At 43.6% G+C, this 18,328-nt stretch overlaps 1 protein-coding gene across 1 annotated transcript in view; it reads right to left on the bottom strand.

Moving 5' to 3' along the window:
- Window positions 1-7,155, bottom strand: part of AGK (acylglycerol kinase) — a 37,179-nt gene extending 30,024 nt beyond the window's left edge. Inside the window, exon 1 of the mRNA XM_030448299.1 lies at window positions 7,001-7,155. Within this exon, the coding sequence (XP_030304159.1) occupies window positions 7,001-7,110 (110 nt within the window). The 5' untranslated portion in view covers window positions 7,111-7,155. The remainder of the gene's footprint in view (window positions 1-7,000) is intronic.
- Window positions 7,156-18,328: the final 11,173 nt, after the last annotated feature.

Raw genomic sequence — 18,328 nt, 5'->3', positions numbered from 1 at the left:
GTGGCTCACCAGGCCAAGTCCTGTAATGGAAATGTTAGAAGAGAGGGCAAAGCTTGGTCAGACCTTTGGTCCCAAAGACAAGAGCAATCTGTTCAGATCTACAAGCTTACACTATTAACCTCTAACTGACCTACAGAAGTTGCTCTTTTTGCAAACAGCATGACCAAAAGATGCAGCAAGGTCCTCAAAGGAGAAACAGGGTGACTTGGGTTGAGGTATAAAGTTGGGTTCTGAGAACACTACTCTATAGTAAAAAAACCCAGTGATTTAGTGTTAGTAATAATAAAAAGACAAAGGAAGAATTATTAATATATACATGAATAGTACCTCATCAGGATAACAAGTAAGTAGAATCTAAAGAAAAAATTTCCTCAGGGGGTCTAATCATGCTTTTAACTGCAATTTTTGTTCCTTAAAACCAAAGGAACAAGTAATTTGTATGAAGCATCCAAAAAATTACTTAGAGGAGCAGACTTACTTTGGATTGCATTGATGTAATGAAAGTGTAAGAGTTAAAGTAACTGTTTCTGAAAAGGTTTCTGTTCCAAGCTAAACAATATTGTCACAGCTAATTCCAGTTTAACCAAGGCAGCAGGACAGGGTAAGCCCACATTGCACTGCTGGGGGCACAAGTAGGGATTTCTTTTTTTAGGGATTTTTTTTCCCCATCCCCTCTGTGTCTATATGTGGCCAAAGCAAATGCAAATTTCACTACATAGACTTGAGATATTATGGGATATAAAAAAAACCCTCACTGTCCAATGATGGCTACACAGCTGATGCGTTTGAGAACTGCTGTCCCAACCTGAGTAACAAACTCCAGTCAAATCCAGGTCCTCTGTTTACTTCATGTTGATTCTATTTTGTTTAGAAGTCAAGCAGGGTCAGCCAGTGTTTTCCTGGTGTCCACAGCCTCATGGTGCAGTGTTAATTGCCTTTAAAATGGAACCTAGCACAACTTTTCAAATGCAAGCAGAAGACACCGTGCACTCTGCCACAACCTGCAAAGACCCTCAAGACAAGCGTCAAGGATGTGAGTTTGATTCAGCTTAGCAGAGCCTTAACCATAAAAATTAAGCTTGACAGTTTAGATGTCAACATTTACAGGTATTTCTTCCTGCACTGAAGCGTTTACAGAAACAGTCTGCTCTGACACACATCCATTAACTGCCCAGTCATTTAAAAGGTGATTTGCCTCACCTCTCCTGTAGTCCAGCACCCAGAATCCCATGACATCCCAACCATCTTCACAGGATTCCCACTGATTTGACTAGGACAGATAGTTTATAGTCATCTAAGTTTAGCTTCAAGATGTCCTGAGTTTCACTTAAAGATGCCAAGTAATGGGAAAATTTTTATTTCCATAACAAATATGTCAACATTTGACTATCTTTACACTTAAGGAAAAAAAAAAAAGTGTAAGAGCACTCACAGGGGTGTGCCTGTGAGAACAGCAGATCTCCCTCTGTATCCCAGCTCTTGCCTTTACGCATCTCACATAGCTCACCTACAGTAAAAGTGAGTTTGGAAGCTCTCCACAGGTAATACCAATTAATAAATATATAAAAATCCTGAGAATAGCAAAAAGGTAATTTCTTAAAGTCTTTTTAGTGCACATTAGATTATCAAAATATGGCTGTGTAATAGCTCCAAGAGAAGAAGATACTTCAATAATAAATATGAGATTTTTTTGTATGTACTGACTAGAATTATGTAGTAATAAACCCTTTCCAATGACACTTGAACATGAGCAAGTGAAAGCTGAGGGAAATTGCTGCACTGCCTTAAAGAACACAGAGATTTCTTCTGACTTGTACCATATCCACAGCAAACTAAAAATCAATTTTTATTTTATGTTCTCCCTAAGGGCTTACAGAAACAACTCCAGCCTTAAAGCAAAACAGACATGCAGCATTGCATCTGTTGGCCAACCCAGGGCTGCCTTCCCACTGTGAGAATTAAGCACCACACACAGTTTTCCATTGAGCCAACTTGCTTAAGCAGTAAAAAACTGGGAGACAGAGAGGAACGAGCAGTGGAGGTGGGTTATGAGAATGTCCTAAGCTGAACCCGTGGACAGAACTTTGGCTAGTTTGACAAAGATATCAGTCAGTCCTGCAAAGCCAGCAGCCACTGCAGCACAGACTCTTTAGAGAAGAGGAGGCTCACACTAAAGGAACCAATAAAGAAATAAAGGAAGAACAACTGTCCAGAGCTCACCATGTACAAGCTATGTCAGACTGCCAGAACACACCAGGCTGTATGAACCACAGGAACAGAGGCTGTTCTGAGCTGTCTGCAACACTCCTGGCACAGGACTGGTGGCCATGGCTCCTGTCCTAAGCGTTTTCAGCTGGGAAAGGTAATAATCACCCTTACATACAAGCATACAGAGCCACAAAATTTAAGCATGCAGGCTCCTCCAGCTGAGACTGCAACCTCTGCCCAAGAGCCAGCAGAGGTCAGGGATGAAGGGCTGGTTCCCATGATGAAAGGTCAGCCAGGGCAGCAGTGAACTCGGCAGTGAGAAGACAGCAAACTCCAATGCAAGAAGCTGTCTGAGGCCCACAGCTGCAGCAAGGACGAACCTGCATCTTAGAGCCAACCAAAGCAACTCCCTTAGAAGTGTCAAAACTACAAATGTATGAAGAAGCCCAGGTGTGAGATCCCTTTTCAAAAAGGGTTATTGGCATTAAACTTAAAACTATTAAGCATATTCAAGCAAGAAGCAGCCTAAAATCTGGAGTTCATCAAAAGACAGAGTTTTGTGAAGGAGAAACTTCAAAGCTGTGCATATAGGATCACCCTTGAGAGCTGTAACAGAAATCCTGAAAGAGATTTGATCTTAGCAGAGAGCTTTTTGGCTGGTTCTAATACAGCAAGAGCACAGCATCCTCTTTGCTAGATATTAGCATTTTCTTTCAGCTTGGCTTTGGAAGAGAATGAGAGACAAATCTTAGTTTCCAACGGTTTTACCCAAGACTCAGAATTTATACGCCTTTTTTTCTGACAAAATTTTGATGAAATAAAGTCAGCCATTCAGGATGTATATGCAGAAAGCAAGGATCAGTTGGCAAACACAGGGAGACTGACACACAGCTATGGATAACAACAACACTCGGATTAGTGGCAAGCAGTGAAAGGCTGAGAGGCCCTGACAGCATTTTACATGGAGAAAGTCAATACTTTCACACCTACAGAGTAAAACCTGAGTATGTAAGGAGACCACTGTCTCAGTGCCACATCGAGGGTCCCCATCTGATAAAGTGGTGAATGCTTTCCCAGTAACACCATGGTAATAATCCACCCAAATCTGACAATAAGTTAGGCTGATGTGCATCATGTCAGAGACTCAATTTCTGCTGATTTGACAGAATTGGTGACTCACTGCACCACCTGAATGTATGAAAAACAGCAGCAGCTCAATTCAGGAAAGGTGACCTAAGACATAATAGTGATAGGGCTTCCTAATAATAGGAATAGGGCTTCCAAACTTGGCAAAAATTTTAAACAATCATATGGTATCTTTATCTGTAATAACTTCATCTGTGTACATAAAGCAGAAGTAGGTTACTGCATATGAACATGTATCTGACAATGTGTAGAGCCTCCAGGTTTTCATCTAGTATGTTGAATTCAGTGTCCCTTGTACCTGTAGTATGATATATTACAGATTAAAATTATCCTAATACATAAATTCATGCAATTTAGAGAAACTCAAGAGAGACAATCTCACATGCAACAACACCAAGTGAACTTATTCTCCAACACTACAAGAGTATTTGCTATCCTAAATGCAATAGAATCGATTTTTAAAACATGTTCTTTTATAAGAAAAAAATGAATTTTAAGAGTCACTAAGATTTTGTTAGGCTAGAAATAGGATTTAGTTAAAAGCAGTTCAACCAGACATAATGCCTGTCATTTTACACATGAAAACCCTTTGTCACCTCCAGATCGATATCTCTTCAGAAAAGTCATCTTGTGTTATATTACACACTTCCCAGGGCTGAATCACAAATGGGGGAGGGGGAATCAGCACAAGGTTTCTTCTTTACTCTTTTCCTGTTCATCCAAAACTTACTTTGAAGTAAGTATTTGAACAAACACCTTGAAAGACACAGGGCTAAAACACTGATACAGAAACTAAATGCTGCATAAAGAAAGTATCCTACAAGACTGGGCTAAGAAGCTCCTTTGCAGTTACCATCATCCACAACCTTCAGTCTAACTGAGCAATGACCCAAATACTCCAGTGCCCCTCTCTCCTCAACAGCCATTGACATCAGATCCCACAGCACAGTTTGCAGGGCACAGGAGAGGGACACCTGGGTCCACTTCCAGGCAGAAGAGAGGCACAGAGAGCAAGTCTGGAAAAGAAAGTCCTTTATTTGTCCATGTAGCATCCTTCAAAGTCTTAAGGAAGTATTCCAGACCTCTTCTGTACCCATGGGCACGTATACCCTAACCTCAGAAGAGTTGCCATTTATTTGCAGGACAGGCAGTTATTTACAATAGCTCCATTTAATGCAGGGATCATAGTTTCTGCATCCAAGAGAAGAATGAACCTTGAGAAGTCAAAAAAAGCAAATTATCTTCTCCTTGCAAAAGAAATATCTTAGAAAATCCTCAAGGATGGAAAAGCCAAGAAGACGGATGGCAGGATGGGAAACAAAACTTTTCCTCAGCTGCAAATAAATGAGCAACATTTCAGACAGCTAATTCCAAGAAGTCAGAGGCTAATCTGAACTGATGCTGTGCTAAAGCAAGCCCCTTCGTCAGAAACTCCAGCAATGCCAGGAATGGAAGCACAAGACTTCACTAAACCTTTAATCTGTTCTAAAAGGGCAAATACAAGTCTAGTCAATTATGCCTCATGCATAGTAATTTAGCCCCTGATGTCAATAACAAGACTCATGGCCAGCACAGCCATATGTGGTTCCCTCATTAACCTCCTCAAGAGCTGCCTGCAGCAGTTTGTGCATGGGGCTAAAGGCCTCTCTCACGCTCCCCAGCATAGCTGGTACATAAACAATCTGGGGAGGTGCCATGTAGGAAAAAAAAACAAAACATAAAAAACCAACATCAAAAGCCATTAGAGCATTTGGAGGCAAAAGAAGCTGCAGGGAGGATACTGGCCTATTCCCTGCTGTCCAGCAGTCCCAAGGTAAGGACTTCACTGGTGACAGAAAGCCAGGAAAGGGCTGCTTGAATTTTCTCACTCTTGCCATCAGGTTCTCCTTGTTTTGTACATTAAGTTCAGTCTTTAGGGCAAGAGGTATCCAGAATGATATGACTGGTTTCAAGTCAACAAGTTCAAGGTATGAGAGTGAAGAGGGGAATGCAAGCTCAAGGATCTACTGACATTACACAAAGGCATCAAAAAACCACAACCTGTTTAGCACAAATAGTTCTGCTTACAACACAGTTGTAAAATATGTATTTCTCTTCTCTCTCGAGGCCCATGTAGGCAAAAACCTCAAACCATGACCTTGTTACCACCACTTTCACACAGTTACTCTCCATCTTACCAGAGCCTCCCTCACAATCAGCAACTACAAGGGAAAAAGTATGGACAGAGTTTTTTTGCTGGTTGCCCTGCAGTCAATCGAGCTTTAGTGCTTCAGATAACATATAGGCAACTAAAGCAGATGTAAACAAAGACTGATTTAATGCAAAAGTCCCCAAGTAATAGCAAATAAAGAAGTATAACAGACAATATAAACAGATTTCTTTTTCTAAGTTTTCTGCTGAGGTTTTGACAGCATTTTAAGGTAAGCAGAAAAGAACATGGCTGAAAATCATGACTTAACAATTAAAATGACATTAAGACAGCGACAGATTAAACAGCAGCACCATAAGTAACAACTTTTAAAAATAATTTGGCTATACTTACATTTTCATCAAATGCATTAGCCATAATCTTGATGGACAGGGATTAAAATATAAGCCTTACTATTTAAAACTTGTGAAGGAGTCTTCTTACAGTAAGGAACCCTTGCTCCACAAACAGTGGGAATGACACCATGCTAGGTACATTTATATGATCAGTTCTGCTCTGCTACAACAGTTGATGGGTGGGTGACAGCACCAGGGAGGCCCAGTGCTCAGCCACTCACCTCAAGAACCACAGAGTATTTTAGGTTGGAAGAGACTTCCAAGATCACCCAGTTCAACCTTTAATCACCACCATAATCTAACTATTAGACCATGTCCTTAAGGACCAGGTCCAAATGCCTTTTAAATGCCTCCAGGGATGGTGACTCCACCACTGTCCTGGGAAGGACATTGAAATGCCTGACAACGCTCTCAGTGAAAAAATGTTTCCTAACATCCAGCCTAAACCTCCCCCGGCGCAGCTTCCATCTATTAAAGAAAGGCATAAACATTCACGCCACAGTTACTTGGCCCTTTCCCCGACTTGTCTGGCACCATTAAGAGACACAAAGGAGGTGGGACAATTCACAGCCACACAGGTGGGTTCCCCCTCAGCCCAGTACCAGCTGCACCATTTGCAGGTGCTGGGCCTTCGCTTTCATTTATCCTTTTAACATTGGTCAATGCTGACGGCTCACGCTTGGCTGGTGGCCTTTTAATTTCTTTTTAAGATAAAAGGAAGAAACCTTTCTCCTCTTCAACAGGCCCCAGGATGATTCAAGCCACCCTGACAACACTTCTGTTTAAAAGCACCGCCTGTACCTGCCCCAAACTTCCAAGAAAGCCAAGGCGGGGCAGTCACAAATCAGCACTGAGCCTCCCTCAGCTCGGAGGGGGAGGGACGGGCACCCCCGAGGCGCCGAAGCCCTTCTGAGGGAAGACCCCCATATCCAGAGCAGCGAAGGGCGACGGCCTCAGGGGGTCAGGCCGGCAGCCCGGGCTTCCGAGGCGAAGCGACGCCTCGGCCGTGCGGGGCCGGTGGCTGTGAGGGCATACGGGGAGGGGGGCCGGCCCAGCTCTCCCGCCCACCACGCACCCCCCTCGGTCCCCAGCCGGCAATTACCAGTGCTTCCCATAGAGCCAGTTCCCGCCCCAGCTCAGCAGGCAGACCCCGAACGTGGTTTTCTTCCAGTGGTTCCGCAGGGTGCTCAGCACCTTCCCCGCCCCGGCCATGCCACCCGCCCCGCAGGACGGGACGGCGGGAACCGGCGCGGCTCCCGCTGCCCAGCCCGGCTCGGCTGGAAACGGCTCCCCCGCTACCGGCGTTCCGCACCGCTTTCCCGGCCCCTCTCTCGGTCTCTGCCGAGTTTCCCCGCGGGGTTCCGGCCTTCGCTGAGGGCCGGGCTCCCGCCAGGCTGGATTTGGCCAACCTTCCCCCCGAGCATCAGGCGGGAACCTGAGGGGATCTCATCCCCTGTCCGTGTCCCCGCCTCGGACCGTGTGTGCCTGCAGATGCGTTCCGGGCACTCTGCTGCAATCCCGAAGGATCGTGGTGGTTGGGAAGGAGATTTTGGGTGTGGAATCCAACCATTAACCCGCACTGCCAGCTCCGCCACTGAGCCCTGACTCTAAGCACCACGTCTGCATATCTTTTAAATCCCTCCAGGGACGGTGACTCCACCGCTTCCCTGGGCAGCCTCTTGCAGTGCCTGACAACCCCTTCAGGGAAGCTTTTTTTTCCTAAAATCCAATCTGGTGCCTCCTCTGGTGCAACCTGAGACCTCTTGTCCTACCGGTTGCTACCAGGGAGAAGAGACCAACCCCCAGCTCGCCACAGCCTCCTGTCAGGTGGTTGCAGAGGGTGATAATGTCTCCCCTCAGCCTCCTTTTCTCCAGGTTAAACATCCCCGGTTCCCTAAGATGCTCCTCATAAGACTTGTGCTCCAGACCCATCACCAGCTTCATGGTCCTTCTTTGGACCCTTCAATGCCCTTCTTGGTTGTGAGGGGCCCAAAACCGAACACAGTATTCGAGGTGCAGCCTCACCAATGCTGAGCACAGGGGGAATTTAAAAAAAATAAGAAAAACCCCACGTGCTCTGTCAGCAAGCCCCAGCAAGCGCACGGAGAAAGAGCAGGAGATTTTTTTGCGTGGTAAAGGACAAAAGCAAAGAGCTGGTTTTTCACACTGATAGACATATCCAAGCTGCCCTCTAAAAACCCACGCAAGAATATTTCTGAAGGTTCACCTCGAAAAACGGATGGGTAGGAGGTACCTGAGTGTTGCTCTTTCAGCCCCACGGGTGGAATGACCACATGCACCAAGAGAAATGTCTCCAGCTATGCATGGAGACCAGACCATCCTTGCAAGGATGCCACACAGCCACGAACAGCACCAACGTCCTGCCAGGAAAAGGCAGAGACACAATCAGGTGGCAAGACCTGACCTCATGATTGACAGGAAGCTGAACATGAGCCAGCAGTGTGCCCAGGTGGCCAAGAAGGCCAATGGCGTCCTGGCCTGCATCAGGAACAGCGTGGCCAGCAGGTCCAAGGAAGTGATTCCGCCCCTGTACTCAGCCCTGGTGAGGCCACACCTTGAGTACTGTGTCCAGTTCTGGAGGTCCTGGAGCAGGTCCAAAGGAGGGCAACCAGGCTGGTGAAGGGACTTAAGCACATATCCTATGAGGAGAGGCTGAGGGAGCTGGGGGTGTTCAGCCTGGAGAAGAGGAGGCTCAGGGGAGACCTCATCGCTCCCTACAACTCCCTGAAAGGAGGGGGTAGCCAGCGGGGGGTTGGTCTCTTTCCCAGGATTCTATGATTCTATGATTCCAGGCAACTCTCAGCAAGACAAGAGGGCACGGTCTTAAGCTGTGCCAGGGGAAGTTTAGGTTGGCATTAGAAAGAATTTCTTTACGGAGAGGGTGATCAGACATTGGAATGGGCTGCCCAGGGAAGTAGTGGATTCTCCATCCCTGGAGATATTTAAAAAGAGACTGGATGTGGCACTCAGTGCCATGGTCTGGTAACTGCAGCAGTAATGGATCAAGGGTTGAACTTGATGATCTCTGAGGTCCCTTCCAACCCAGACGATTCTATGATTCTGTGATTCTATGATGGCAAATACTTTGGGACAATTTAATGATGATGGCCCCTTCTAGCGAGTAGTAAGAAAAGGTGGCTGCCTGAAGCCAAATGTGGGACTCAGGGTATGCAGAAGTCTGCTCTGCAAGAATCAAGTTGATGCAGAATATGGTCCAGAAGACCCTCTGCTGTTAGTGATAAGGAAAACAGTTGAAACCCTATGGATTCATTTCCCTACTATGTTTCGGTTTTTCTTTTCCCTTCATTTTGTGGAGTAGAAGATTTGGATTTTTTTTTTTTTTTTTAAGAAAAACATTAAAGCTTCTGATAGGTACTTCAAGCACAGCATCATCCAGTATCTATCTCTTCTCATTTAAATATTATAGGTTCATCTGCACAGTGCATCTCAGTGTGCTGACTGCAGGTACTTGATGAACAGCTAAATTTTCCAGGTGGTGTGCGGTGATTAAATATCCTACTTTTGTCCCCTTTTGCATTGTCCCACTTTTTTTTTTTTTTTTTTTTTGAGGATTCAGGTTATGTGGCCAACTGCTAAGAGCAACAGTAGCAACAGATCCTAGTACTATTGCCCTGCTTTCCTTAGCTTATGAAAAGATTGCCTGCTTGTAAGTACTTTTCAAATTCATAATTCTCAGGATCTGCCACAAATAATTTACAAGCACCCACAACTTTCTGTTTTGCAACCAAGACTCCTGAGTGCAGTTGTGTTTATTAATGATCCTAAACAATCTTGAATTTTTTAAATAAAGCCCTTCAGTATGCCAATACATGTGCAGAGCCATCAGAAAAATGCTTAAACATATGAAAGAACTGAATATCTTTGAGATGGCTGAATGGAAATTTTCTTGAGTACATATGTGTGAAAATGTATCATAGATTGTATAAATGGGAAATTTTAGCTTAAATACCAGTTGTCTTTCAGAATCCTTAGCAGGGGGACTTGACCCTGCTCTGAACTGGACTGGTTGAGCTGTAGAGGTACTGTCCCACCCCAGCCATTCTGGAATTATATGATGTTATCTGAAGATTTGGGCTGGTGATTTTGGGATGGGGCTCTTTGAAAAAAGCTGCCCCTAGAAGAAAGAAATACTGCAGACAACAACGTCAAATTGTGTTCTTGTTTCCTTACCTGGTTTTACTTAGGGTGCAGTGTCCATTCTAAAATCCCATCCCTACAAGCATGGATGTCCTAGTTTTTGGCTGTGGCCATCTGATCACCCTCAAGGTAGATCATACTTGCTGTGTATGTACCAGGTACTTCCTTTTTAGCTGTCCTAGTTTTCTGCATGTCAAATCAAGAGAAGGAGGTATTAGAGTGTGTGCAATGGAAAATGAGAGCATAAGTTGTTGATATCAGACATATATAGATATATAGATTATATTATAATATATATTTATTATATATTGTTTTTATACAGATATATAGATTATATACTGCAGTCATTTTTTAGGCCAAGTAAAATGGCTGCTAATTTTTTTTCAGAAAACTGTTCAACAGAAACTGATAGATGTCTTTTGTTTTCTTAACAATGTTAGATGGTTTATGTAAAAAATAGTAATTCAAAAACTGCTCAGCATCTCTAATACTTGACTTGGGATGTGCCACCTAAAATTATCACATATGTTACTTGTGAAGATAGGTGAGTACCTCATCCTGGTTGCTCATGTCTGACCCTTTTTTGAAGAGCAATTTTTTAACCATCCTCTCTTTACCATCAATGTTAGAGACAAAGTTCTTCTGCCTGTTAGCAGAAGAAGCCTCAGAGACATAATCATGCTTCAGGGACACATTTGTTAATAATTTTAGGAAGCCATACGCTTAAGTGTCTCAGTTCTCCTCTTAGCTACAGAATCTGAGTGAAACTGTAGAAAGATTTTTCTCTAATATTTGGCAATGCCCTACAACTGTCAATGATTTAGTTTCTTTTTCTGTTCAGTACAATCTGTCCTCAAGTCTTCACCTCAGCTAACTCATCTGTGTTACTTGTTTTCTCTTGCTCTCTTTTCTCTGGGATTGGAATTGAACATATGTAATAATTTTACTGAAGTCCCTGGTTTCATCACTTGGTATGTAGTTTTGAGTGGGACCTTCAAAACCAGGAACAGAAGTCCTGGTCACGGCCACTACTTAATACCAGTGGGACTTTAGTACAACTTATAGTCTGAATACAGTGAGTCCCTACTCACTGCAGGGTGGTTGGACTAACCTCCAAAGGTGCCTTCTAACCCAAACCATTCTATGATTCTGTGATACAGCTGCACTAGCTGACCCTATTCTACATCTCTAGTAAGTTCTGTATCAGCACTGTACAAGGTCAGAGGAGCATTTTCACATGATGGGATACACGCCTCCCTGTGCATAAAAAGGAAGGAGCATCCCCAATCCAGTGTACTCACTCTGTTGTACTTACAGCCTTGGAGAACTGAGCCTCCTCTGCCTGCTGGTTATTCTGGTGGCATTTGTGACTCAGCTAAGAATGGGCTGAGAGTATCAAATAGCAGTGCTGTCGACCACATCCCCTGCCACCATGGTGATCGTATGTCTTCAGGTGCTTCCTTACAAGTAAAATGCAAATAGTCACTTGTATTGCAAAGAGACTCAATTTATTGCTCTGTAGGGGCTACCTGTTTGCCACACCAGTGTAAGCCTGTGTTCCTGCCAGCCCAAGGCAACACTGTTTCTGGTTATAGTCTGCCCACCCTGCCCCATCTCCTCCCCACCAGGGTGGCAGAGGAGAGCATCTTCACACAACCTTCAAGCTTTTGTGCAGCTGATGAGAAAAAAAAAAACAGGCTCTAAATCTAAGTGTGCCTCTGGCCCAGCAAGGGAGGTTATAATTTGCTTTGCTTTAATTTCCCGACACCAGCACACCAAGCCTGATTTAGGGTGGACAGGAGCAGAACCAACTGAGTGTCTCTCCAGATCAGGCTGTGGGATGGGAGCTCCAGCCTTCCAAGTGTATAGACCTCCAGCTTTCTCTCCCCACAAGCTGTGGGCACAGGGTGGGCTGCAGAAAGAAAGAATACTTTCTTTCCATGTTGGGTGTGTGCTTGTGGTCCTCTGCTAGAAGACATACCTGCTGGGCTTCCCAGTCACCATTTCTCTGCTTCTCTTCTCCAGGTTTTGAGTCCAGGGCCTGAAGAAATCATTCCACCCCACATCCTGTGTTTCTCTTCATTTCACCACTGACCACCATTCTCTGTAGGAGAGAGAGAATGCTGCAGTCACTGGAACTAATCTAAGCTGCTGCCTGTGAGAGCAGAGAAAGTTCATGATGGATTCTCTTGCCCTCATTTCCAGCTCTGCCTGGAGGTGCAAGTCCCCTGGGTAGTCATGTCTGCAGTCAGTGCCTGCTCCACTGGCTTGGAGAAAGATCTGAATCACACTGGCAGGGTTTTTGGTTGGGTAACTCAGAGAAACTGTGGGAGAATAATCTCTTGCCTTCCACCCCCTCCATGCTCTTCCTCAGCTCTTCTGTAGACAGAACACAACATCAGCTTCACCCTCCCAAGAAGGAAACTCAGGAGCATGTATAGCATATTTTTACAGCAAACCCCACCACATTTACACCCTACACCCTGCCTCCTCTTCTCACAACCAAACTATTACACTGAATAGAAATATTCCCTGATTCTCAGAGTTTATTACCTTTTTTTTTTTTTTTTTTTTTTTTTTTCTTCACAAGGGAATGAATAGAGATATTCACAGCTTTTGAACAGCAGCAGAAACCCATTAAATTGCTCTGTGGCAATCTTGCTGGGAACTTGTTCCCTTAGCAGACACATTTCAGGAGTCTCTGCACTCCCTCCCAACATATTTGGATACAGTAAATGCAGGCACCACGCAGGCATTGGTGTGAACAGCCCTGGACTCTGGCCTTTCAATGGAGCAGTGCAACAGGCAAAAATTTCTCTAAGCTTGTGGTCTCAGAGCTGGCCAGAGGTATTAAGTAGTTCTCAGCACCAGTTAGAATTCCACTGGGTTTGCTCCAAATAAAGGAACAAAGACAGTCCTCTGGGACTGGGATTGATCCATTCACACACACAGGGATACAGGGATACAGGGATACAGGGATACAGGGATAGGGATGTGCATGCCTCTCATAGCTCATGGCCATTTGGAAGCCATAATCTAGCATCATGTAACCTCTCCTGGGCTACATATCCTCAGGAAGGTAATTCCAGACTCACAGACAAGCTCTGAGTGAGCAGTCTGTGAGGATCTCCACTCAGGAATTTTGCTTCTGACAGTGGTTAATGCTCATTGTTTAATAATAAAATAAAACAGATCAAGTTGTATTCTCTGAATTTATTCCTCTTATACATTTGGATGAGAGAGAGGATAAGAAATAAAGGGTTTTTTACTCTTTCTTGATTCCAGTGCATCCAGAAATACATTACATACTGCTTACCTGTATTTACATTAAGATATCACCTACCTGAAAATCCAGCTGCTGCTATTACCATCCTGATTACATCCTAGAGCCAGATGATCTTATATTCAGAAAGGCTCCTGAAATTTAATAATACATCTGTAGCAATGATTCATTTTTTCAGTGAGGCAGTGACATCCAAATCTACAGACCAGATGGAGTAGGGCCCTGGGCATTTGTAATCAAAGAGCAACAGCCACAGTTTGAAGGAATGAGAGACTCCCAGTTGGTTTCCTGTTAAATGCTTCTATTTTCATTTTGTTTTGTCTCAACTGTGTGCATCACCATGGCCCACTGAACACATCTGGCTGACATCTTTGATGGCATAGCCAGCACATTACTGTGTTTGCTCCAAGTTTCACTTCTTCCAAAGTCAGTGTCAGAGCCCTGTGACTATGAGTTGGTTTATCCTTGTCCTTAGGTGGAGTCAGGGGAACAACAAAATCAGTCGCAGGCAAAGGCAGGCAGAGAAAATCCATCACAGTTATGAGGAACCTCTCCCATTCCTCTTCACCAGCAGAATACCTTCTGTAGAAGCTGGAACACTGATTTGTCTTTGATTCTGGAGCACAAAATATTGCCACTTAGGAAAGGTATAATACCACTGAGTTACTTTATATTGGGCTGGTTCAGTCCCTGCCAAAAGATATATAGCACATCTAATACTGACAATTACCTTTGCATATGAATTATTACTGGCCATTTAATTGGTCTGTGAAATAAAATTCTTAAAGTTTTCAGGTATCAGTAAATGCATAACTGTACTTTGATTTTATTTTTTTTTAATTAGAATAAATTATGTTTGCCTGCTTTTTCATTTCCTTCTGGCTTTAAGCTATTTCATATTTTTAGTCTTGCCTTGAGAAAACAGTTTCTGGGGTTACAGTCCTGTCATATATTCCATTTCCACAGATTTTTTAAGACACTTTAGAGTTCTTCCAAACATGTTTTTTGTATAACTTCTGTAGCATTTCCAGCAAATACATGTCAACAGGTTCTGTGGCTACTTTGAGTTTTGCACTGTATTTATCTTCCAGAGTTACTGAACAACATGGTTTTAAAAAGGTCTCTTGTTATTCTCTTCTTATTAATCAGCATTCCATTTGTGACACAAAAATTGCTTTTGAATTCCAAATAGTTTTTTTCATTGCATAGAATTTTCTTTGAATCCCTATCACATCTTGACCTGGTGTCAGTTCAACAGCTGGCTTTGCTCTTCATGCTGTTTAAACAGAAGGAGAGGATGCTGAGGACAATGTAAGACTCTGAGACTTGACTAAGCTAGATTACAACAGCCTTGTATTCTACATTACATTACAGCCTTTTGAGCTACAGTTTCTAGCCCATACTTGTCAGCTGTGCTCTCCAAAATGCACCAGTGTTATTGGCTCCATTTATGTGACATCTTTGCTTGATTTGTTTTCTTGCTTTCCCTTTCTAAGAACAGATGGGGAAAGTAATTTAAATACTGAATACCATAAGGTACCTGGAGTAAAGTAAATTAAGAAAACACCATGAGGGAAAGAATGAAGCAGTTAAACCGCTATCAGAAGATTTACAATTAGGAATTAACAGAGAAGGTAAGGTTTGCCTAGAACAGAAATCACTTGGTCCAGGGTGAGTTTTGCTGAGGAGGTTCAGGGCTCTGATATTGCAGATATGCAGAGACACCCAAGTCATAAAAAAAAGAGGAGATTTGAGATGTCAAGTATGTAAAACCATTTATGGATTATGTACACTTCAGAAGGTGATGTAGGTTGGGATCATGTCCACTATGATTGCTCTCTACAACTACCTGAAAGGAGGGTGTAGCCAGGTGGGGGTTGGGCTCTTTTGCCAAACGACTTTCAACAAGACAAGAGGGCACGGTCTTAAGTTGTGCCAGGGGAAGTTTAGGTTGGATATTAGAAAGAATTTCTTTACAGAGAGGGTGATCAGACATTGGAATGGGCTGCCCAGGGAAGTAGTGGATTCTCCGTCCCTGGAGATATTTAAAAAGAGACTGGATGTGGCACTCAGTGCCATGGTCTAGCAACCGCAACGGTGGTTCAAGGGTTGGACTCGATGATCTCTGAGGTCCCTTCCAACCCAGCCAATTCTATGATTCTATAATTCTATGTGATGACAGATGCAAGAAGTGCAGAGGCCATTACACCACTTCAAAAAATTGTGAATTCCAAAAGAAGTAACATACAGATGGGTAAAGAAAACAAGGACAGCACCCCATGCTTAGATGAAAATATATACCAGTACTGCACAACACAATGGCCAAAGATGAAATGGTCTGATTGCAATTAAATAGGACATTGATTTTTTAACTATTGTACAAAGAAAATATGTTGCCAGAAATGCATTTAGAGGCCACTGGTACGGAGAGTCCCATATGGCAGAAAATATACAGGGGAAACAGAATGGACAGTGATAAGCTTATGAAGCACAAAAATGGAAAATAAAAGGCTAATACTGATCCAGGAAAGAACTGAATATAGAGCAGACCTGGAAGAGTCCCCTTCCCTTACCTTCATGCTGCCACCTCCTCCCTGCAATTCTTGTCTTTAGAAAAGATGCCCTTAAATCAGAGGCAAAGAGGGGATTTTAATAGGGTCACTGGACAAAGAATGATAGAACAAGTACTGTCACATTCCTTTTTGTAGAGAAAAAGCACGGTATCATCTGGTGCCAGAGCTGCCAGGCCAAAGCCAGGCAAACAGAGCAGAAAATTCTAGATCATGCAACTAATAAACAAATTACATTAACATAAAAAGTCAAATGAGTTAATCAGAGGTGAGATGAGGAAGGAGAGTTTGTCCACATAGACAAGGAAAATGTGGAAAGATTCACTGGGAAGGTTGGTGACACAGAGACATTTGCCCCCAATCTGGCTGCCTGCAGCAGCCACCTGGAACACTGCTGCATGGTGATGTTTAATGGATCTGCAATGTCAATATTAATGCAGAGTCTGAGAAACTAAAGGGGTTGATTAGGTTGATTAGGGGACTCTATTCCAGTGGTTTGCAGCACAAGAGTTAAGCTGTGCATGTATTTCTCCAAGGACACTATTAGTGGTGCTGGAAGGCTCTTCTCAAAGCTGTGAAACAATGACTTCTGCACCACAGATGCCAGTGGAATGTGATGCCAGCATGTTCTACTAAATAAAGAGATTTTAGCTTTAATTTGAAGAAAAAAGTGCTTGCTGAAATTGGCTGTGTCACACCCGAGCCAGCTTCTCCTGGGAGTTGCTGTTTGCAGTTAAATGCACAGCTGGCAGTCATTTGGGTGCCCAGGCACACTCCCAATTACCTGTGTGCAAATGCAGTAGATGCAGCTTAGAATTAGAAAAAAACCTGACCAAATATCTTTATCTGCTTTAGACAAAGGATGGATTGTCAAAGATATTGCTGAGGGAAAGTCCATGGAGAAAAAAAAGAGTGTTATTAGCAGAATTACTATTAAAAATTATGTAGAAACTCTCATTAGTTAGGATCAAAATGGATGTGCGAAGGCCCTTAAGGGACTAAAAACTTAAGCAAAGAGCCAGGAAAATATTCCACAGACCATTAGAGGCCCTCAGGAAGCTGGTAAACCTCTCCATATATACTGAATATGTAGGCAATTCAGATGGTTCATTTGGATGATGCAGAGCAAGCTGGAGAGCTGTGTACCTGCTTGTGCCCACATGTGCAAGTTACCAGTGCTTTAGGAAACTGGTGGGACACAAGCAGCTCTCTGTTCACTGGAGACTGTCACCTCCAGCACCTAAATAGCTGCATGGTCATCACCACATGGGAGGAAGGGTGTTTTGCTCAGGAGAGGTGGGCAGCTGCAGAATCTGCATGCCCATGACTGCTGCTCTGTCCCAAGCCTTTCAGACCCAAGCATCATCATCATCATCAGCAGATTCCCTACACTAAAGCTGGTCTTGAAATCTCACTGAGCATTGACTGAGAAAGCAAGATGTGTTCTTAGGACTGGGGGCTTTGGTAGCCAAGCATCCCTGTCACCTCTGTGCTTTCAGGCTTTTGTGGCTGTTAGAATTGATGGGAGCTGGACAAGACATAAGGGAGAGCTCTTGAAAGGCAGGCACAGTTTGAGCTCTTGGACTTGTCAAATCCTCAGAGTTCATGACCCGAGGTATTTGCCAAGTCTGGCAGCGTGACTCCTGTAAATACTTCGGGTCATGCCAGGTGTAGGTGACATGTAGGTGTGGGGAGCCACAGGTGCTTGCTCACTTTGTCCCACAGCCTTGCAGGTGGATGGGAGAGCCTGAACCCAGCACCAGTCATCAGGTATTTTCACTGTAATGAAATGCTGGTAATTTGGGAATAATTCCCTGGTAATTTGGGAATAATTGTATCTTAGGTTAATAACCATTGATATCTTCCCTCATGAAGTTTATTTACTCTATGACACAGTTACTGTGTCTTAAACAGAAATCACCCTCAAGGTATCATTTAATTATCTTCTCATCATTCTGCAAATCTGTTTCGTATTACCAATGATCTTATTACTACAACTGCAACATTCATTAAGCAAACAGAGGACAATAAAAATACATACAATAATGGCATTCGAATGAAGTTTGAATCTCACAGTGAGTGATGGATAATTCTGGAGCAGATTGTTCACACAGATTCTTGCCCATTATTTTCTGAGAAAGGTTTATATAGCTAGGAAAAAAAAATATCCCATTTCAATCACGGGAGTCTTTTCTAGAATCTGGCCATTTTACATACCCTGGTTTCCATGAAATGGCACAGTCAGGGCCAGAAAAGGTCGTGGAGCCCTCCCCTTGTGAGCAAAGAGACCTCTCAGCAGAGACAACATTGCTGGATTCCCATGGCAAACACCAGTCCCCACACAGGGGTTGCTGGAGACATGGTGACAGTGATCCAGCATCTCCTGGGTATGGCAGCT

Source organism: Calypte anna, chromosome 1, assembly GCF_003957555.1.
Source record: "Calypte anna isolate BGI_N300 chromosome 1, bCalAnn1_v1.p, whole genome shotgun sequence".
In the NCBI taxonomy this organism is placed as follows: domain Eukaryota; kingdom Metazoa; phylum Chordata; class Aves; order Apodiformes; family Trochilidae; genus Calypte; species Calypte anna.
Note: the sequence above shows the minus strand (reverse complement) of the source record. Positions and strands in the feature narration are given on the sequence as shown.